The 22,527-nt window shown below is 38.6% G+C and overlaps 1 protein-coding gene across 2 annotated transcripts in view; it reads right to left on the bottom strand.

Annotated features, from left to right (window-relative positions):
• Positions 1-3,445: 3,445 nt before the first annotated feature.
• Positions 3,446-22,527, bottom strand: part of mcm3ap (minichromosome maintenance complex component 3 associated protein) — a 47,242-nt gene continuing 28,160 nt past the window's right edge. For both annotated transcript variants that reach the window (XM_008114478.3, XM_008114489.3), the window contains exons 18-29: positions 21,272-21,469; positions 19,711-19,779; positions 18,650-18,784; positions 16,615-16,768; positions 14,368-14,626; positions 13,876-13,973; positions 11,515-11,905; positions 9,675-9,932; positions 8,792-8,921; positions 6,404-6,607; positions 4,642-4,792; positions 3,446-3,916 (exon numbers count right to left, since the gene is read on the bottom strand). In XM_008114478.3, the coding sequence (XP_008112685.2) occupies positions 3,773-3,916; positions 4,642-4,792; positions 6,404-6,607; positions 8,792-8,921; positions 9,675-9,932; positions 11,515-11,905; positions 13,876-13,973; positions 14,368-14,626; positions 16,615-16,768; positions 18,650-18,784; positions 19,711-19,779; positions 21,272-21,469 (2,191 nt within the window). In that variant the 3' untranslated portion in view covers positions 3,446-3,772. The remainder of the gene's footprint in view (positions 3,917-4,641; positions 4,793-6,403; positions 6,608-8,791; positions 8,922-9,674; positions 9,933-11,514; positions 11,906-13,875; positions 13,974-14,367; positions 14,627-16,614; positions 16,769-18,649; positions 18,785-19,710; positions 19,780-21,271; positions 21,470-22,527) is intronic.

Genomic DNA, 22,527 nt, shown 5'->3' with positions numbered 1-22,527 from the left:
GATAAAGGTTTCCCCTTGACATTAAGTCTCGTGTCAGACTCTGGGGGTTGGTGCTCATCTCCATTTCTAAGCTGAAGATCCAGCGTTGTCTGTAGACGTCTCTCAGTCATGTGACCAGCATGACTGTATGGAGCGCTGTTATCTTCCTGCCAAAGTGGTACCTATTGGCCTATTCACATTGGCATGCTTCCAAACTGCTAGGTTGGCAGAAGCTGGGGCTAACAACAGGAGCTCACCCCATCCCTCAGATTCGAACTTTTGGTCAGCAAGTTCTGCAGCTTAACAGTTTAACCTGCTGCGCTATCGTGGCCCCTTTGGATAGCATAGGGAATGGTTAATCCCCCTGTAATTTTTTTGGTGTCTGTGTCCCTGTTTAGAAGATCACTCCTCACTTTTTGTCCCAGTGATAATTGGATTTTGAAAAATGTGGCTTCTTGTGGAAACAAGGAATGGTGAGAAAGCTTCAGTGGAGACAGCTTTTCCCCAAGATAATAACTCTTTTAGGAGTGAATTTCCCTTCCAAGGGGTAGATTTATTTCACACCCATTCTTAACTATGAGTCATTTGTAAGTTGGGTGTTAGTTGGGTTGCATACGTGTTTCCATTGTTGTGTGCCTTACAGTTTTAGGGTGCATCTAAAAATAACTCCAGAAATGGGGAGGATCCCATCAGGCCCCATGCTGTGGCATTGCCATCTTGTGAATGACTGCGGAGAGGCATCTAGCGGGAATCCTGTGAAACTCTATGCTCCACCCTTTCAAGAGTAAGAGTGTCACTTGTGGTTGCAGAGAGAGAGAGCAATCTCAAATTGGATCCAGTGCAACTCCCATGGTTCCATCTCATTGAGCCAGGACAGTTTTGTCAGAGGCATGAGGGGGGAGATGAAAAAAATGGACTATAGAAAATTGGAATAATTATATTTATGATCAGGATAGAAAGAGGCCAATGTAAATATTGTACTGAAATTAAGGAAATTGTGTACTTGCTTAATGATAAAGTTATAGGATAAATATGTGGTCAGGAGAAGGTTTGGTGGGGTTGAGAGATGTTAACAATAACCACTTCAAAGAAGCCCTCGGCATTTAACACAAATACCTTTTGCTGAGCTTGGTGGTTTAACTGGAAGCACACCTTTTATTATCAAGTGTCTAATCTGCGGGAGGGGGAGCAGGTCTCAAATTCAGTGCACAAAGCAAAACCTGTTTGCTCCTGGCAAAGGTGGCCACCATCACAACCCACGCAGATGGAAGAGGGAATGAAATATCCCATTCTGTTTTCTACAGAGAACTTGTTATCACACAAATAGCCTTTATTTGCTGCCAGGCATAATACTTCCTTTTATCCCTTTCTTCAGCCCTAAAGCTAGTCCTATCCACTGAATTTTTTCCCAACTCTTCCTCCTCTGGGACTTCTTCTGTCCTTTGTCCCAGCAGTTTGTTGACTACCCCAATATCTTCATCTAAACATTTTTTACGCTTAAATTTTTTTTATTCAGAAATGATAACATAAAATCTACAGATGTAAAAAGCAAGACTATAAACCATAAGACAAAAACACCCAGACAAAAATAATAGAGATGCAATGTGTTGTCGAAGGCTTTCATGGCTGGAATCACTGGGTTGCTGTGAATTTTCCAGGCTGTATGGCCCATGTTCCAGAAGCATTCTCTCCTGAAATTTTGCCCACATCTAGGACAGACATCCTTTGAGGTTGTGAAGGTAATGGAATAAAAACCAGGTTGAAATTGCAAAATATATGACAGCAGCTATCCAAGCAACAGTTGCCTTAGGATGGAAAGTTAAAGGGAAATGGGAATTTTAAAAATGGCTCAAATATATATTAGAGTATATGTTCCAAGACTACATAACTTAAAAGAGAACAAAATATATGAATGGTAATCCAAAGGAGAACTGGGAGTTGAAGTAGAAAGAGCTTATAGCCAGATCGAAAGGGAATAAAAATATAAGGAACTGAACCAAAACATCATGATCGAAAAAATAATACAAATCAATGAGTAGAGTCACATCTCCTCCGGGAAGAAAGAGGGTGGAAGGAAGAGAGAGGGGGAGAATGGATAGGTATAAGTAATAAATGTACAGAACTGTAAAAGATAAAATGTAATTAACAAAACATGTTATAGAAGACAAAATAATAATTTATTATTGTGTCTTTACAATTGTGACAATGTTACAAATTACTTAAAAAGAAATATGCACAGCATAAAGATTTTGAATGCTAAGTAAAGAGGCTATTACCAAATTTATCATCTTGGTATTTCACAATATTTTCATGAGGCGGCTATGCCTTCCTTTCCTCTTGATAACAGAAATGTGGATGTCAGAGGCAAGGAAAACCCAACAATGCATGACAGATTTAGTCAACCTGAGTGTCATCACCGCAAATAGATACAACTTAAAACTATCCTGGGTTAGAATGATAGGTTTTAGGTTATGACAACACTGTTGTAAATAAATACGTTATGAAGGAAAACTGCCCTTTGGTTCATTATAATAACAAAATGCCACACAGCAGTCAGTGGACTCTGTGAGAAACATATTTTGATGATTATATTTCAACATTACATTAATGGGGATCATTGCCACCTTGCTGAGAACTTTCAAAAAAACCTTTACTGAAATGAACATCTGTGTACAGGTATCTATCTTTTAGGGATAGTCATCCCTTTTAATTTGAATAAAAGATTTCATGATTTTTTACTTTCAGTTGTTTCTGCTGAACACAACCACTTTGATAGGTCAGCTCTACTCATAAAACAAGAAAGTTAAGAAAGCACAAGCCACTCAAATCCCTACTCCCTTATGACTGGCACTAGCTCCATTTGCAATTCAAAATATTGGCCACTGTATATGAATATTTCTACATGGCTGTAGGGAGTATATTCCACCATATGCATGCAGTTCACTTCTTCTTAGAGTCCAATGAAAATCCTTACATCAATCAATCTGAAACTGTTTATGTAAGGGCTCCACTGAGCTCTCCATCATACTTTGTTTCAGAGTTCCTTTCCAATAGGCTGATGTCAATTCAAAGGAAAGACATTTCAATTGCATGAACCCCTTATGTTCACATACAGGATCGAAGATTTGCATAACTCGTTTCCCTTCACTCCCTCAAATATGACAAGGAACTATGAGTAACAGTGTTACTCATCTACTGATCCATTAGTACATCTCCCTGCCACCAGGATCACAAGGCAATGATGTGGAAACACGATGCTATGAGATAATACAGGGAACAAGCATTATGTTTTGGATGGTGTGATTTTAATCGATGTTTTTAATTATTCTTGTTTTAATTATTGGATTTAATTGTAATTGTTTATTTGATATGTGTGTGTGTGTGGCATCCAATTACTGCCTGTTGTAAGGCCACCTTGAGTCCCCTCCAGTGTTGAGAAAAGCGGAACATAAATATGATAAATAAATAACTTTTCCAATTTTATTGCATAATTACAGACTATGGACTCTTAAACGTTGTGGAATTCAGTACAGAAACTATTCTACAGACTTAATTGAAAGGAAATACTATTGAATGCAAAAGTTTACTCCCAAGCAAGTGGCCAAAATCATAGCACAAAATTCAACATCAGGGAGCAGTTAATTATGAGACAATAACAAAAAAGGATTATCAAATGAAGTCGCAGAAAGCTTCACAGAAGTCTTTCTTGATTTTCAAATCAATTTCGATCCAGACTATTCATCTCTCTTTGGAACCCACTGTGGGCTTTCTTACAGGTTTGGGTTAAGAAGGATCACATATTCATCACATCTAACAATGTAGACAGGTGGGTTTCACAAGCAATTTCTTCTTCTTTGTTGGCCCTTATCTGCTGTTTCAAATATTGAAGTCTGTGAGACAGGGAGGTATCTGGGTCAGGCAGTTCTTTCTTTCCAGCCTGATGTGGGGAAGAGGAAAATGAAATCAGAAAATCTTGTTGAAATGCAAACAAAAAAGCAGCAGAGTATACCCCATGACCAGACCCAGGGAAGCCTGGTTCCACTATTATGTCTGAACTCCATATATTACGACATGAAAAGACCATGGACCATATGCACCAGTTCTCACTGTATGAGTCAGCCACAACAAACTTAGTCCTTGACTTTTTTTAATCAGTGGGAAAGTCTGAAAGGGAATACTGCTCATGGTCACTAGAATGGAAGCAGAGATTACTTCTTGAATGGAGCCCTGAAAATAAAGCAGCTGAGCCAAGGCTTTTCATCATGTTCACATGCATATGAATGTAAGGCAAAATGCAAAGTTTTCTGCTCAATGCACTGAAGAAGTACGATGCTGAGTACATGCACAGCCCTGCACCTTTCACATGTTGGCTTTTATTTTTGTGTCATATCACATATGGTTGTACTCTTGGCCTCCTCCACAAATATGTAGCATTAATTATATATGCTGAATATTCAAGGAATACCTCCAACTAGCCAAGAGGAGGAGATTTCTCCAATGGTAAATTTCTTTTGAGGGTTGGTATTGACATTGACAACAAATCCCCAGAGTTGGCCTCTTTTGCTCTATCTAGTTTGTCATTGCCCTCCTTAGCTGCAGAGCAAGATCAGGCAAATACACCCCTGTCTCCTTAGAGTTTTATTCTGTTCTTTTATATGTTACCTCTGGGCTTTTTGCCATTGATGGTTTGGCCAGCGGCTGGATTATTTGAGGCACACACACCAGGGTTTCAGGGAGGTAAAGAGGAAGAGAAGGGGAATCCTGAAATATCTCAGAGTCTTGAACCAGCAATTGCTGCAGTCGCTCATCAAACCTAAAACAAAGTAAGAAGTAGCAAACATTATTTGCAAAGGTTCCTGCTGCAGTTAGATTTTTCTTTGGTTCTTTCTGCTGGAAAGAAGTGACAAGTGGAGTGCCGCAGGGTCCACCCTGGGCCCGGTTCTGTTCAACATGTTTATTAACGACTTAGACAAAGGGTTAGAAGGCATGATCATCAATGGGGGATGCCTGGCTCAACAGCAGTACGTTTAAAAAAGACCTTGGAGTCCCTGTGGACAAGTTAAACATGAGCTAACAATGTGACGCGGCAGCTAAAAAAGCCAATGGGATTTTGGCCTGCATCAACAGGAGTATAGTGTCTAGATCCAGGAAAGTCATGCTACCCCTCTATTCTGCCTTGGTCAGACTACACCTGGAATACTGTGTCCAATTTTGGTAACCGCAGTTGAAGGGAGATGTTGACAAGCTGGAATGTATCCAGAAGAGGGCAAAATGATCAAGGGTCTGGAGAACAAGCCCTATGAGGAGCGGCTTAAAGAGCTGGGCATGTTTAACTTGCAGAAGAAAAAGCTGAGAGGAGACATGATAGCCATGTATAAAGATGTGAGGGGAATTCATAGGGAGGAGGGAGCAAGCTTGTTTTCTGGTGCCCTGCAGACTAGGACGTGGAACAATGGCTTCAAACTACAGGAAAGGACATTCCACCTGAACATTAGGAAGAATTTGCTCACTGTGAGCTGTTCGGCAGTGGAACTCTCTCCCCCAGACTGTGGTGGAGGCTCCTTCTTTGGAGACTTTTAAGCAGAGGCCGGATGGCCATCTGTCGGGGGTGCTTTGAATGTGATTTTCTACTTCTTGGTAGGGGGTTGGATTGGATGGCCCATGAGGTCTCTTCCAACTCTATGATTCTATGCTGATGCAATTTTATAAGTCAGCACAGTTTTAATAGGAAATGAGAGAAAAACCTGAAAAACGTGTTGCTAAGACCTTTATCTGAAAGCACGAAATTCCATCCTTTTAAATTCCTCATTCCTTTTTGCAAAACACTTTTGAGAAAGATATACTAGTTCTTCCCGGTTCCTTTTGTGGTCGAACCCGGGCGACCATCTGCGTTTAGTTTAATCTGACCTGCAGCAGTGAGTTCCGCAGATCAGGAGGAGCCATGCTGAAATCAATTTGGCCGTGCAAGCATGCCCCAGCAGCAACTTAAAATGTATCTTTTGCTCCCTCTCTGTGCTTTCCAAGCTTTGGACTTTGTAACCACTTCAAATAAAAGCTATTTTGTATCCTCTCTTGCACGAAAGCTTGAATTCCCGCGTCACTTTTATATTGTCACAATCTGTCCAGGGACCAGGACAAAGGCTGCAAGGATCACTATCTTTTGAATTGCCTTTCCATGCTCAAGGGCTCTCTTTACATTATTCTGCCACCTGCTGTCAGCTTTCTTTCTTGTCCAGCACCTCTCACCAGGGATGACCGTTTTTACTACTGGAATCCAGTCATTGTTGCTGAGTGCTATTGCCAAAAATTGCCACCTGCTTGTTTTGTCCTCACAGGCCTGCCAAGTGGGCCTCCATCACTTTTACCACTTCACACAGACTCTTGGAAGCACACCTTAGAAAGGAGGGAAAAACAGAAGCTGTACCTTCGGCTCTCTGCTTTCTCCTGCTGCAGCTTGACGGAAAGGCACTCGGGAAGAGCATCTATTTCTGAAACAGTCACTGTTAGGTCTGCTCCACTAGGAACAGTCAGTTCTGTATTCCTTGCTTTTCCTTCGCTGGCCCAGAATTCAGCTGGAGACAATGAAGGTGAATATAGCCTTGCAAAAGACGTTGTCTTTATTTTGGACCTAAAGGAAAAGAAACATTAAGGAAAAGCAACCTTCACTTTTTGTCGGAATCGTGGTGCATTTATGACAGTGAAATGTGAGCAGTCATATTGGACCAGATCAAAGATCCCTGTAGAAGTTGTTGGACTACAACTTCCAGCATTTCCATAACAATGGTTAGGACTGCAGGGAGTTGAGGATCAACACCATTTGGGGGACTGCCTGATTCCACCTCTGGGCCAACATGCAATACTCAACAGTGGCCTGCCTGGCAATTCAAAAAAAAAAATCATAAAGAAAGCAGAAAGGCCAACCTTGCTTTTCATTAGTCAGTACATTACCTGGTATTTGAAGATATGACAGGGGTCATATTTAACTTTTGATGGATAAACAAATACTGCACTTTTTCAATTCTAAGAGACACTTTTTCCTATATAAATACCCCTAAATGGGATTTGTCTTAGGCCCCTTCTACCCTGCCATATAAATCCAGATTATCTGCTTGGAATTGGATTATCTAGAGTGTAAACTCATATAATCCAGTTCAAAGCAGATAACCTGGATTATCTGCTTTGATAATCTGGACTGTATGGCAGTATAGAAGGGACCTTAGAATCACAGGTGTATTTTATATATTTCTGTCAGTGATGGTGTCTTAAATCAATGAAGAAACATGGTACAGTACATCATTATTAATATCATGCTTGATATGCAATAATTTTTGCCCATCCTGAATCTACTATGTAAGTCACTTTCCCTGGATAAATGAATTGTAGAAAAGGGGGAAAAACTCTTCTACTTTTCTCCAAACCACACCTAGTCATACACTCCTTGGCCTTAGCCTTTTTCCTCTAAAGCAGCGGTTCTCAACCTGTGGGTCCCCAGGTGTTTTGGCCTACAACTCCCAGAAACCCCAGCCGGTTTACTAGCTGTTAGGATTTCTGGGAGTTGAAGGCCAAAACATCTGGGGACCCATAGGTTGAGAACTACTGCTCTAAAGTATGCAAAAACCCATACATTTTAGTTCTTCAGCTATGCAAAACAATCCAATTATTTGCTCATTTAGCCTGCAACTGGTTTCTTTTTTTTAGATGGAGAACCAGAACTAAATGCAGCATCTGCATAAGATGTTTGATAGTGCCTCTTCAATGCAAATAGAGAAGTGGCTGATTTGTTTCTGCATACTAAGCTGATATTTTTCATTAAGTCATATAATCACAATCTTAAAAATATTTTCCTTGCAGTTTAAAATAGCTGTTATTTAAGACCCCAACACTGTACATGTATGAAGTGGGCCAAGAGGCATCATTTTGTTTGTTTATACTGAACCACTCTTATATTGTTTTTCTTTCACTATTGCTTAAAGGGGGAGCACAAAAGAATATACAAGCATCCCAAAGTTACAAACATTTGACTTAGATACAACTCCTAGTTACAAACGAGGGTGACACAACACAAAATGAGTGGAAATATATCCCTCAGAAGGGAAATGCCTTCCTGGAAGAGTTATCATGGGTAAAAAGTGTCTCCACTGAAGTTTTCTCAACAATTCTTTTTTCCACAACAACCCAGAAATTTCAAAATTCAATGATCACAGAGACAGAAAGTGAGGTGAAATCTGTTGGATTATGGTTGTATGTGTATGAAATGTAAATCAAGTGTTTTCTGCTGTTAGGCAAGAGTGTGTGTTGAGCTGTTGTTTGCCGAGCAAAGAGCCTGAAGACAAATGCCAGCTCAGAGCGATGGCTTTTGCTTTGCTTTGTAAATATGTATTATAGATATTGAAATAAATGTTTGGACTTCAAACTAGAGATGTGTTTGAGTCTGACATTGAACAGGAATTGGTGAGGCAGACGATTGCAACCAATTCATCAGGGTGCTGGAGAAGATGATCGATGGTGTTTGGAAGAAACCCACCCGGCACGCATCCTGACTTCCACGCTGACAAAATCTTCTGAACAGAAGTGCAGACAGCAAAACAAACATCACAGGGGTGCTAACCCTTCCTTATGCTATCCAAAACTTGTGTGTATGTGTATTTGGATGGAGTTACACTTTAAAAATGTACCTGTTCCGACAGTACATACAAATTCAATTTAAAAAATAAACCTACAGATCATATCTTGTTCATACCCCGGGGTCTACCTGTATATCTATGATGATATAAATCCACACGACATACAGTTCTTAACAAGACAATCTCACCTTCCCTGACTTTGTTGGCTCATTTTTTGTGTTTTTAATCTTGCTTCTTCCCATGAAAAAGGACAACCGAATCTTCCCAAGTGTTCCTTAAAGAAATATACATGTATCTGACCATCTTCATTCACTGCTTCTGTAAGAGGCAAAAACAATCCACTACAATCAAATCAGGAATAGCATGGATTTTCTATCTTTAACATTCCCATTCCACTCTGGTACAGGAGAAACACTATTTTTAAGAAAGTATTTCCTGAACTTGCTCAGTTCATTCCCAAACCTAGAAAATGGAAAAAGAGAAAAGTGGTTTTGTCTCTTCCTTCTTGGCAAAAATTGACCTTCATGATAAGTTCTCCAATGTGCCATTCGCAACCAGTGGAGAAGGAATCATTCATAAATGGGAATTGCCTTAACATAAATAGAATGCAGGAGGAAAGGCAGCAAGAAAAAGTTGCTGCTTTGCACGTTTCCTCCAGGGGGAAACTGAAAAAAAAATACAGATGTAGCTATTGTCCTTGTAGAGTGTGCTATCATGTTTTATAGTGGGGAGATCAAGGAATTAGTAAGCCAGAAAATTTCACTCTTTGATCCGCTGAGTTAGATTAGAGGGACAGACCTAAGAAATAGATAATAAGGGGGTTTTTTTAAGAAAAGGAGGGGAAAAGGTAAGAAAAATAGCCAAAAGAAAGAGGGGGGGGGGAGAGAAGAGCATATGGACGAGGCAAGGCGAAAGAACTGAGAGGCACCAGAGGCCCAATATTTTCTTCAAACACATGATGCCACGATAAGCAATAGGAACTAACCCATTCTTTGATGGCTGAGAATAATAGGGCCAATGCAATAGGAAAAAGCACAACATATGGAAAGTGCCCAAAGTTATTGGCTTTACCTGGCGCAACTGGCAGGCAGGGAGGTTTCCAGTCTCTCAGTTTATGGTTAATGCAAAGTGCCAGCATACTGTCCCAAGGAATCTCCTCCACAGAAGGACCATCTTTGCTTGATTGCATAGACTTTTTGTCTTTCCATTTGAGGTAAGTCCTGCTCAGCAAATTCTCTATTTGAGACTGAAGGATTTCCTGAGACTGAGGAGAACTGGCAGTCTGGGATACATACTGGAAGATCATAGCACAAACAAGGTGCCATGGAGCTGGTTTGAAGGAGAGATAAAATTACTATATATTACACCAGAATATGAGAGAATAGCAACCCTAACTACTATATATCATACTAGTTTTTCTACTACCCAAAACGTCTCCCAAACATTGACATGTCAAAATTAATATGCTAAGCACATAGACTAAAATCAGAATACGCAGAGATAAATTTCTTGAAAAGTATTAGTCAATTCATTTAGTAAATTCAAGAGTATTCATTAATTTGATCCAAACTGTGGTTAGGTACAAAAAAATACTTTTTCAGAAAAAATAAAATATCTCAAAAACAGTAACTTGTCCTCAGAGGAAATGTGGAATATTTCAAAAATTAAGTACTACATGTTATCAGACTTATTTTTGCTAAACTGAATTCAGAAAACTTGGGAACTCCAGATTTTCTGGCTTCAACATTTAATGGCATAAGTACTTACAGGGAGTATTTAATTAAAGAAATAGATCAATGGAAATTCAAAGGGAGAGAAGAGACAGGGATAAATTATTGGTTTCGTTATTATCAATTACATGATTGAGTTATGAAAGATGTTAGTGTAGGGTTCTCCAAAAGAAAATCGGTGTTGGAGAGCATCCTTGAGAAGGAGAAGAATCTCTAGAATGTACAAATATATCTTAGAGTACAATTTAGAAGACAACTGAATAAATCAGCTATGATTTCATTGGCCAAAGTCATAGGGAAAAATACTGATTTGGAGAAATGGGAATATCTATGGAAAAGAGAATAAAAATTGTCAATAACTGGATCTATTAGAGAAAATATGTATGAAATGTTCTATAGAAGTTACATAACACCAGAGATGTTAGCTAAAATTGATAAATTTCATTGTGGGGAATGCTGGAGTTGTAAGACACGTTTGGTGGTTATGTAGGATGGTACAGGAATTTTGGGAAAATGTGGTTAAGGTAACAAACAAAATGATTATCAATATGGTCAAGAAAAACCCAAAAATCTATCTTTTAGGGTTATTTAGGGAGAAAATTAATAAAAGAGATGAAGAAATTTGTCAACATAGCTTTGTAGAAGTCAGATTGATAATAGCAAAATTTCGGAAGAGGGTAAAAGAATTATATAAAAAGGATCTGAGAAAAAGTTATTAGACTATGTACAAATGGCCAAGTTATCTAATGGTATTAGAGGAGGAAATAATGAAGAGTTTACCAAAAAATGGAGGCTAGCATTTGTATATCTGGAAAGAAAAGTAGCCGCAAGGGGAATTTATTAAAGAAGTGTAACCCCTGTACTCTCACACTAGCACTCCCTCTGACACTCACTCTTGACTCAAAATGCTCCTCTTATGTCATAGCAAAATTAGGGCGAGCAACAGCTCTTAACGCAAAACGCTCTTAAGTTGGGATGCTCTTAAATAAAGGTTCCACTGTACATGCAATACTGACAAGAAGATATTACTTGAGGATTTTGGCAATGAGAGAGATTTCTTTTCAATCCCATTCTTTGCACTCAGTAAGGTAAATTGGCCCTTTGTTTCAGCAGAATAGTTCCTAAGGTCCCACCAGATAATATTCTCAGACTTGCTGTTTTGCTTGGTTAGAAATCCTTACCGCCTGAGGGAGGAAGATCCATGTGGGGGATCTGGAAGGATAGCACGGCTTTCCTCAGCCAAGACAAGTGTTTTGGCATGTTCCACTGGAGATGCGGGAGCAGCTTGCTACCCCCAGGTTCTGCAAATTCAATTACAGGCCAGGAGAGGTCATAGAGATCTTCTGAAGAGACAACCTCTGCCAAAAACTGCACTGCATTGTTGTACAGCTCTATTACAGCACTGGGATCCTGGGCGCACAAGCCTGCTGTGTATCTTTCCTTCCTGTCTAGGTAGAACTGCTGACTGAACAGAAGGTCTAGGCCATCTTCTACATACTGCCTGAGCGTCTGGCAGCAAAGGTTGATGGAGCTTGGGTACTGAGTAACCAGCCACTGCACTGCTTCAGAGAGCTGCAGAAAGCAACACAGAGAAGAACAAATTCACTAGTCGGAACACAGACTCATCAAACTGTAGAGATGGAAGGGATTCCAAGGCTTCTCAGGGAATCTACAACCGAAGCATCCCCATAACAAACATAACAAACCAGAAACAAGACCAACATTTGAGGCATCAAAATGTGTGTTGGCCAGTGCAATCAGTGTCATCACGGAATATTTTAGAATTGTATCCTTTTACTCATGAAAAACAAATTTAAGATTGGCCTATGGTTAGTCAAAACCCATGAATGCATTCCACAATCTTGAATGAAAACAGGAGAAGATGCAAGTACTGAGAAATGTATATTTATGAGATGTGCTCCCTATCTGGTTTTGCTTCCATTTTAGGTAAATTGCTGCTTGCACTGTCATTCAAAGCTAGGAAAACTATTATTAGCTATCATTGTTACAGTCAAGTCCGCACTTCAGTTTATGCTGCTTCCCCCCCCCCCAAACACAATTATGCTTAAACATAGCTTAAATCATACTTGAAAAACATGCTAAACTGACAATAATCTAAAACAAAGTCTGCAGCTTACAATCTTCCCCTCACAGCTGTGATGAAGAGACGGCTCCATGCCTTCTCCTAATGCTAACATTATGGTCTGAGAGCATTTTCTTGATTTGTAGGACTATTTTTGTAAACAACTTTGAGGACTATACATTTTCAAAATGGTATGTACTTACATTCTACTATAGATGCATGGGCTTCTGGTCCAACTAAAGAGAGCTTTTGCCTTTAAATTCCTTCACGGTTTAGAACCCTTAATACAGTACGTGAGATGCCGTTTACAACATACATCATGGCCTGCCCCATTTGCCTAAAGCAGTGTTTCTCAAACTGTACTCTAGGTGTTTTGGACTTTGACTCCCAGAAAGCCCAGCCAGTTTACCAGCCTGTGACTGAATTTGCAGAATTGTGGAGCTGAAGTCCATAAGATCTGAGGAGCACAGTTTGAGAAACTCTGGCCTAGAACACTGCTTCTTAAACTGTGTGTCCTAACCCTAAATGGGGTCCCTGTAACTCAATGTTGGGATCCCGAAAAATTTGGCAACAATAAACATTTTCTTACCACTACTCAGAGGCTCTTTTAGAAATGTACATGAATCTGCTATACAGTGCTTACAAGATGCTGCAACTGTACTTGATAAAAAGGAAAAATCAGTCTTTTAAGCAAGCCTTGCAATATTTATTGATATATTATCAATACAGTAGAGTCTCACTTATCCAAGCTAAACGGGCCAGCAGAAGCTTGGATAAGCGAATATCTTGGATAATAAGGAAGGATTAAGGAAAAGCCTATTAAACATCAAATTAGGTTATGATTTTACAAATTAAGCACCAAAACATCATGTTATACAACAAATTTGACAGAAAAAGTAGTTCAATATGCAGTAATGTTATGTTGTAATTACTGTATTTACGAATTTAGCACCAAAATATCACCATATATTGAAAACATTGACAACAAAAATGGCTTGGATTATCCAGAAGCTTGGATAAGTGAGGCTTGGATAAGTGAGACTCTATTGTAAATGTGTGGTTTTTATCCTTTTAATCTACTTCTACATCTGGGGACACATACAAATTTCTCAGGGTAGAAAGGGGTCATGAGTGGAAACGTTTAAGAAACATACATGTAAAGGACATTTCAGAGAGGAGTAGGTTCTTCACTGAAACCCCTGAACAACTGTAAATGTATTAATGATTAAATAAGCTAATTTTAAGTAATACCAAGAACAAAACTGGAATTAGGCAAAACAATTTTGACAAAAGAAAAATTAAAGGATTAGCACTGTCAGAAGACTTAATCTACAACTACACATGCCACCAGTCAAAATTATTTCTCAATAAGAACTTTCCCTGATGAAGAACAACTTTCTTAACTTATATAATAATTAAACATGGTAAAAGTACAACTCTTAGCCTAGATAGTTCTTACCTTTCTGGTGCCTTGTAAGTCACTCACAGAATCTGGTATTTCAACAACCTTGTAGCCTGAAATAAGGTTAGCCGAAATCAAATCTGGCAGCATCAACCCTTGAAAATAAAATATTACAGTTTAGTAATACTACTCCTTTATTCCTTCAGGGCCCTTCCATTCTGTCCTTTATCCCAGAATCTGATCCAAGATTATCTGCTTTGAACTGGAATATATGAGTCCCCTCTGCTAGATAACCTGGGATAAACAGATAATCTGGGATCAGATCCTGGTATAAAGGGGTAGTGTGGAAGGGCCTTCAGAAACACAGATAATGGCTGAAGAAACGAAAATCACACATACATTCAAATGGAAAATACTGACTTAAGTTTGAAAATCTAAAACCGTAAAACAAATTTATCAACTGCAGATGGCACCAACTGTCACCACACTTAGGTCTTGACTACTGTTTCAAAGAAAGAAATTATTCTCAAGTAAGGAAATCTCTTGCACCTTCCTCTACTTCTTTCTCTGCGGCCTCATCTCCACGACTTGGGACAAGAACCACCAGAGGTACTATTGGCTGGTAAGGTTTTGCTTGAAGAAGTCGTTTCAACTGAAGTAAGGCTGAAAGCCAATAAATGTCTTCCTCTGCCACATCTTCACTTCTCACCCGAGGAGAGAGTAACAGAATAAGCCCACTTGTTCCAAGAAGCTTTTTCTGGATCCCTGGGTCTTCAACCTCGGAGGTACTGAGTGTCCCGTGAGTTGTCTGCATGGAGAAAACAAACAATATATTTCACCATATAGAGAAAGGAAAAGGGTTGGCGGGGGGGGGGGGGGGGGGGGGAAGAGAGAGAACAAAAGCAGTCTTTTTGGATTAGACCAGTATCATCTACTCCACTGTTTCTTAAACTGTGGGTTCCATAACTCAAATGGGCTCGATCACCTTAGCTCAATGTTGGGGTCAAAAAAATTGGAAACAGTAAAAGGCTTGTGAACACCACTTATTTACTCAATTCTCTTGGCAACAACATGCTAACAGTCCATGAGAACAGTGGACCCTGCAGAAGATATTTCAGATGTACTCCAACAAAAAGGCAAATCAGCCTAATGTTTAGCAAGCCTTTCAAATGCTGATTAATTATCAGTAATGTTTTATTTTTATATCTATTTTATATAATATATCTGGAGTTGAAAACATTTAAGAAGCTGTGATCTAGTCCACGCTTGCTTCATATTTATTTATTTATTTATTTATCATTTGCGGCATTTATATCCCGCCCTTCTCACCCCGAAGGGGACCCAGGGTGGCTTACAAGTTAAATGTACATACAATATATTATTCGTATAGCACAATATAAGCATTATATATTATTATATTATACTATAACACTATATTGTAATATTATTAGTAATATTACATGTAATATAAATATACTATTATAATAGTGTATAATTATTATTATTATTATATTGTATTACATTACATATACCACATTTCATCGCATAATAGTCACCACCATATAACAGTTGCAACTTAAATGGATTTTCCCAATTTCCTTCCATGATAGTAATTCGCCTGCACCGAGGCAAGTGTGTCAAGTGTGCAACTCAGTGAGCGAGGCTTCACCCATCTGCATGGCTGCCCCCTTAAAGGGACTATTATGTAGTGAAAAAAAGCCCCTTTGAGAGAGCAGGCAAATGGGCGGATGATGCTTCAAAGAGAGCATCTGTGTGACTGCTTCCTCAAATGAGCTTTTCCACCACATAATAGTTGCGACCCACCCTCTTTTAAAAGGGAAAATGGGGAGGGTGCGACTGTTATTCAGTGAAATATAGGATTCCCAGGCATGGCCCTGTGGCAACAGTTTTCTCCTACGGTTTGGGCCCATCTCACCATAGCAAGCAGAATACAGAATGGCTCTGAGCATGGAGCTTGCATGGCTATCAGGCTCAAATTATTAATGAAATATTTCATTAATTATTACCCTATTTATGGAAAACGTTTTCTTAAGTCACTAATAGTTGCATGCTGGTTTTTCTTATGAATTGCTCTTCCGACATATATGACATGAAACCTGGAGTGCCAGGGTCAGAGAAATTAACACTGAAGTAATAATAAGCCTGATTGCTAGAGCTTTGTGAGGAATTGCAATGATTAGGAGGATTTGTAATATTTTAATAGAAATGACAATGAAAATAATTTCTTCCTAAAACAGACATACTATGGAGAAATTCAAACAAGTTGAAAAATTTATTTGATTAGCGATAAGTAAACAAAAGCATCTAAATGAATGAAGAGAAGACCTAGAGAGCAGATCTTTGTTCTGAGCAAGGAAGGAGAAAAAACCAAGCTGGATTCCAGCAGCACCAGACCTCAATATAATTTTCCTTCCTACCTGTGCCATCAGAAAATCAGTTTAGTGAAAACCAGTTTAGAAAGCCGTATATCCCTTGTAATTATCCACATCACAGAAGGCTTTAAGAACAGGAATATGAACTCTTACACAAGGCAAGCCCATCCTTCAGATGCTGTAGGCTTGTTAGAGCTTTAAAGAATACCATCATAACTGTCAACTCTAACTAGAAACAAATTTGAATCACTTGAGATAATATGCTCATTGACACTAGCTTCACTTCACAACCTGACTGCTGCATTCTGAATATTTTTTTCAGAAAGCAGACCCATATTGAGAATGCCTTCAAATAACAAAACATTGGCAGCATCTATCATGAAATTGAATATGGGCAACAGACCTTAATACATGCACTGACATAAATATCCCGATCTCTTTGGGTACGAAGAGAGGTATGTAATGCAAGTGTTTTGATTCCATCATTTTCCACCGATGTTGCTTCCTCCAAATTTTTATCGATTCCAAATTTAGCTTTCAACCAATCTGCTAGAATTCTGTGAACAGAAGGAGGAAATACTGTCAGAATAACATCACCAGATTAAATTTATCAGCTATCAGTGTCTAGAATTCAAGCCTTTAATTTTATAAGGATAAAAACATAGATAAGCTACTCTGTGTGTGTCATTAAACTATAAAGGTAAATGGTAGCAAACATCCAAAGGAATCAAGAAATAAAAAAGTAGATATGTCTCTAAGTTCTCAGTGGAAGGTTTTTATTTTTATATTTTGAAATAATGAAATATATACATAGAAATTGCTTGATTTTTATAGACAAATCCACCCCTGCACACCCCTTTCAGATGAAGATGACAATGAATGAGGGAGTGTTTTATGTGTTTTAAACAACTTTTAAAGGTTTTAATTATTCCTTCTTAGATAGTTCTAGGTTTATATGCAGATGACATAGCACTCGGTCACCAAAAATGCGTAGCCCTCTAACAACTGCAGACAAGGAGTGATACCACTCAGTTAAAATGGACTTCAACTGAACATACCCAAAACAGAGTATCTGGAAAGTGGCCTTCAAACTGGAAAAAACAATTCAAATTAATGGACAAGCACTAAAGAAGGCCACTCAGTTTAAATTCCTAGAGTCACTGGTCTCCATACATGGCGACACAATACCGGACATATATCACAAATAAATACAGTCTGGTTGAAATGGTGGCAAACTACTGGCATTCGGTGTGACTTAAAAATGTCTGAATAACTCAAGGCTAAGATCTACACTACAGTTGTTTGCCCAGTAGCCCTCTACAGGGCAGAGTGCTGCCCAGCAACAAAGAAACATGAACAAGCCCTTAACACAATGGAAATGAAAATGCTGGGACAGACATTTGGCTTGACACTTCTTGACCAAGTACCAAATGATGACTAGGAATAAAAGCGATCAGCAAGAAAATGCAGGAAACAAGACTATTGTGGTACAGCCATGTCATAAGAGAACCAATATCAGTAGCACAAACAGCACAACATTTGGAGATTGCAGGATGACAACCACATGGACAGAGAAAGAAAAGATGAATGGACACCATTAATGACGACATGTGTCCTGCAAACCTGAGAACTGAGAACACCCAAAACAAAGCCCTATGGAAACAAATGCTAACCCCTCAATTGGGAAAATAGCTCAGAAAGAAGAACATAGCTCTAGGGTTAATTCTATGTTAATTATTATAGTCTTGAAATTACATACTGTATATTGTATTGTTTTTAGCACTGTTTGTCATTTTGATTATCTTTGAGCGAGAAAAAGTGACACATAAATATTTTGATCGGTTGATTTTCTCTTGACAATGAAATATAAGCAAAAGAGTTACAGTTAATAAGTAAAAGAGATTTGCAATGAAGAGTATTTGGAGAATTAGCTGCTCAAGATAACATTCTTACTCCTTCTGAAACTGAAATGAGACAAAACAGCATGACTAAATTCACAAAAAAACTGATTTTGTCATCCTAAAAATGGGGTTGTGACTATTACGTGGTGGCAACTATTACGCAATGAAATACAGTATGTTAATGCTGATTTAACAAGACAGCTTGTTTAGTTCACCTGTAAACTGTTTCTACTCCTCTGATTGATTTTTTAGTTTTAACCTATGATGTGATGAACTTTGGGTCCCATACTGGAAGAAAAGTAGGACATAGATAAATATGTGGGCTGATAGTCCCCAATGAGGTTGAGAGCAATGTGGCCAGGCAGACCAATGAGGAACGTTTACTCATTTTTGAATGACTAGCACAAAAATTGGCTGTAAGATATTAAGCATCAATTCCACCAAAGCAGGGCCATCATATCCATCACTGAAGATGATACAGCCAAATATCACACCTTTGAATATGAGAAATACACACACTTTGAATGCAAGAAATACCTGCTGGGATCCTTAGCTGGATATTCTTCATAACTTGGCAACACCAAAAGCGCTTTCCAGAAGACCTTTTCTTGTTGCACTGGAATGTTTTCAGCAACCAAGGATGGCAGATCCAGCGGAGTCCACACTGCATCCCTTAAAATTAAGAAAACATAATTTGAAGTCAAGGCAGGGGACCTGTAACCTTTGAGATGCTACTGGACTCCAGTCCTCATCAGTCCCAGCAAACATGGCCAACAGGCATAAGAGGATGGCAGTTGTGATGTATTAACAACTGGAAGGCCACAAGCTCCCCATCCTAATATTTGACTGTAAAACATAATCCCTAGAGAGTGAGATGACAGATTTAAATTAAGAAAAATTAACTGTATTAGGGAGTGAAAGAAAAGAGGGGAGATAATAAATATCTAGACAAAGAGGGGGAACTTAGGGGAGTGGAAGAAATTTTATAACCTCTGCTAGTTATTTCATAAAGAAAAGGGGAAAAGTTCAAAATGTGATTTTAAGTGTTACTTATCTGTTTATCTGTTACAGTAATGTACATCCAGTGTTTCTTGTAGCACAGGACCCAAAGCAATTCTGCTTCAAAAAGTGTAAAACTCAAAGAGTTACACTTAATTGCATAAACTGCATTTTAAAAGTAAACTGATAGTGAATGGGGCCTGGACTAGGATTTTAAAATTGGGGCATAGGAAATTTAACACTTTGCTCCTACTGTGATCATGATTATTAAAACTCCCAACCTAGTGGTTTGCACTGGAAAAAGGTTTCCCTTCACACCAATACTGCTGCATCTGGTTCAGTTCTCAACAATCCACTCTCAGTATCTAAGTAGAGCAAGGACTCTACGGAAGCGTTTCATCCAATCTTGGGACTATTACAATGATTTGTCCTACATATAAACATGGTGAGCATTTAGACACGTCTCTGCTTGAGCGTTAAAAAATCTAATTAAATAGCAGGAATTTATCATTTCACAATTATGCTAAATTTTTCAAAGGTAGCAAACATAGAGTTAGCTGCATTTCTGTTAATGCAACTAAACCAAAATCCCAACATACCGCAACAACTGCTGGTAAAAATGCTGTACTTTCATTTGATGGATTGTATTGCTCCGGAGCCATCCAAGCCTATAAATAAACAGAGACCATCAGTACCTTGGCCATCGTCCATTTCCCAGCTCATTTCTTATTTATTAAATCTATGAATGATCAAGCAATGTATTTTACAAGTCATTAATAAGATACCAAAAACAACACTGATAAGAACTATCTAACTCCAGACATGATATAGCTAAATCATGATGATGCAATTGCTTGAATCTTATATATATCAGGCCCCATCTACACTGCCAGTGTAGATGGCAGCGTACATGGGGTCTTAGAAAGGGACATGCCCATAAATAAGAACTTTAAACAGTTGAGTATAAATAAGAGAAAATATTCATAAAAATGTTTTTCCTAAAAGTCTGCTATACAGTTAGCATTCTCAGATTTAAAGAATCTCACATATTGTTTCATGTAGGGCAATAGTTCCTAACCATGTGTTTGGGGGTTCAATTCCCAGAAACCACAGCCAGCTTGGCCAACTGTTAGTGATCCTGGGAGATGAGGACCAAAGCTCTTGGAAACCAGTGACTTAGTGCGGTGCAACTTTTTCCACAGGCCAAGAAAAAAGAGAATGAAATCTAGACATAGTCAATAACAACAACAACAGCAACAACAACAACAACAACAACAACTATATTCTTATATCCCGCCCCATCTCCCCGAGTGGACTCGGGGTGGCTTACATTGGTACTAATCCCAGTAATATACCAAATACAATTCAATTACAATAAAATTGATGCATAAAATATATAAAATTGTAACGTAACTTGACAACAACCTCATTCTTAGAGCATAACCTATAACATTAATTACTTTAAACCACTCATTAATCATTTCACACTGGATTCAGCCATGAGGAGTTCAAGTCCGAAGCAATGCAGGGACTGCCATCTACACAACATACAATCCTGCACAGGATAAGTAGAAAATACATGGTAGGGATTGAGTTCTAATATACAGTAAAAGGATCACTGACAATTGTGGATTGTATTGGAATTAACCTATACCCAAGATGTCTTCTTCACACCACAAAAAGAACTGAAACAATTGAGAGACTTGCCACAACATTGCTATTAGAGACTGTGACCAGCCGTTCAACTTCAGAGATCACCATAAATCAGTGTGTGGTAGCAATCATTCTAAATGCACCAGCTCTTGAGTTTCACTGTGAATCCCTTAGTGCTCTGCTCTTTATATGCACGGACACAAATATTAATCTATTCTGTCAGGACAGCTCCAGATGTTACAGAAGAAGCCGCACAACACAGTAAACAACATAATGGTTCACACACTATTTAGAGAAGTAAACAGTACATTTTTTTCTTCCAATCCACAGGGTGTTCTATGCCACTGGAAATCATAGAGCTTGGCAAAGTAAGTGCACAATAAAAACACAAGTTAGGGCAGTGGCAGGCATGTAGCTAGGGGCGGGGGGCTTGAGGGGCTTCAGCCCCCCCTCCCCCCAATTCTCTTCCCCTTAGTCTTCCCCTCTCTTTTATAAATATGCACTTACCTAAGACAGGAGGTACCAAGATTCCCTGCATGTCCCAAATTTACAATCCTTTTAGCCAGGTGCTCTCTGGCAATAGGGGATTCTGCACTGGGTGACAGCGCTTTCAATTTATCTTTTGGATCCATGTAGCATGGGGCTGCTGGGAATGCTCTCATCTGACGCTTCAGTTTCTTACGAGCTACAACAGCATCCCGCCATCTTCAGAAAAAAACAAATGTTTCATAGAAATTTAATGTTAAAAGGCATTAGCGCTCGAAAAGCTAAACATTTTAATTTGAATTTTCTGGTAGTGGCTTAACAATGAATTATCAACACTATTCAAGAATTTTATATTTCCTGCTCTGTCAGGGCAGAACAACTGTATTATAGTTCATTAATCTTCCTGGCATCTAATCCATATTCAGAAAGAGATGGTTTCTACCTTGTGAAGCTCTATCAGAATCAGCACAACATGAGCTCATTTTGTGATATACAAAATCACTGGCACAGCTCTGATTTCAGTAAGTGGGGATACAACTAAATCTATAATATTAACTGGCCGGGAAAGATCCATGCCCTAAAGATTTTTAAGCACAATTTCTAGCTCTGAACTAAATGAAAATGTTAAATCTCCAAACCTCTGTAACATTAAAAATGACATATATCTTTCTTTAAAATAATACTTAGCTGGTTTAAAGATTTCTGTCTGGGTCACTTTCCAAGCAGATACAGAAAATCAGTAAGTGGTAGTCAAGTCACTTTTCTTCTTGTACCACATCTACCTCAAAATCAAAGCAGGTCACTCAGCCTTGCATTAGTTGGAACATGTATTAATTGTATGAATTTCTCACAGGAGCTTGCAAGAGAAACATGCCTCTAGTTATTTCTCAGTTTAACCTACCTCTCAAGAAGGAATGATAGAAGCAGGAAATATAGTGTGTGTGTGTGTGTGTGTGTGTGTGTGTGTGTGTGTGTGTGTGTGTATATATATATATATATATATATATATATATATATATATAGAGAGAGAGAGAGAGAGAGAGAGAGAGAGAGAGAGAGAGAGAGAGAGAGAGAGAGAGAGAGTATATATGTTAGGATGTAAATACAATGGAATTCACACATTACACTATATAACAAAATTTGAAAAAAAATCTGTTCCTGGTTTGAAACTGTTGTTCCTGTTTAATTGTGTAGTAATTAATTTGAAAGTAGTTATATTCCAAAAACTTCATATCTGTGGCTGCCACAAACTATGTTGAATTGGTTGAGACTCTATC

Source organism: Anolis carolinensis, chromosome 1 (assembly GCF_035594765.1).
Source record: "Anolis carolinensis isolate JA03-04 chromosome 1, rAnoCar3.1.pri, whole genome shotgun sequence".
In the NCBI taxonomy this organism is placed as follows: domain Eukaryota; kingdom Metazoa; phylum Chordata; class Lepidosauria; order Squamata; family Dactyloidae; genus Anolis; species Anolis carolinensis.
Note: the sequence above shows the minus strand (reverse complement) of the source record. Positions and strands in the feature narration are given on the sequence as shown.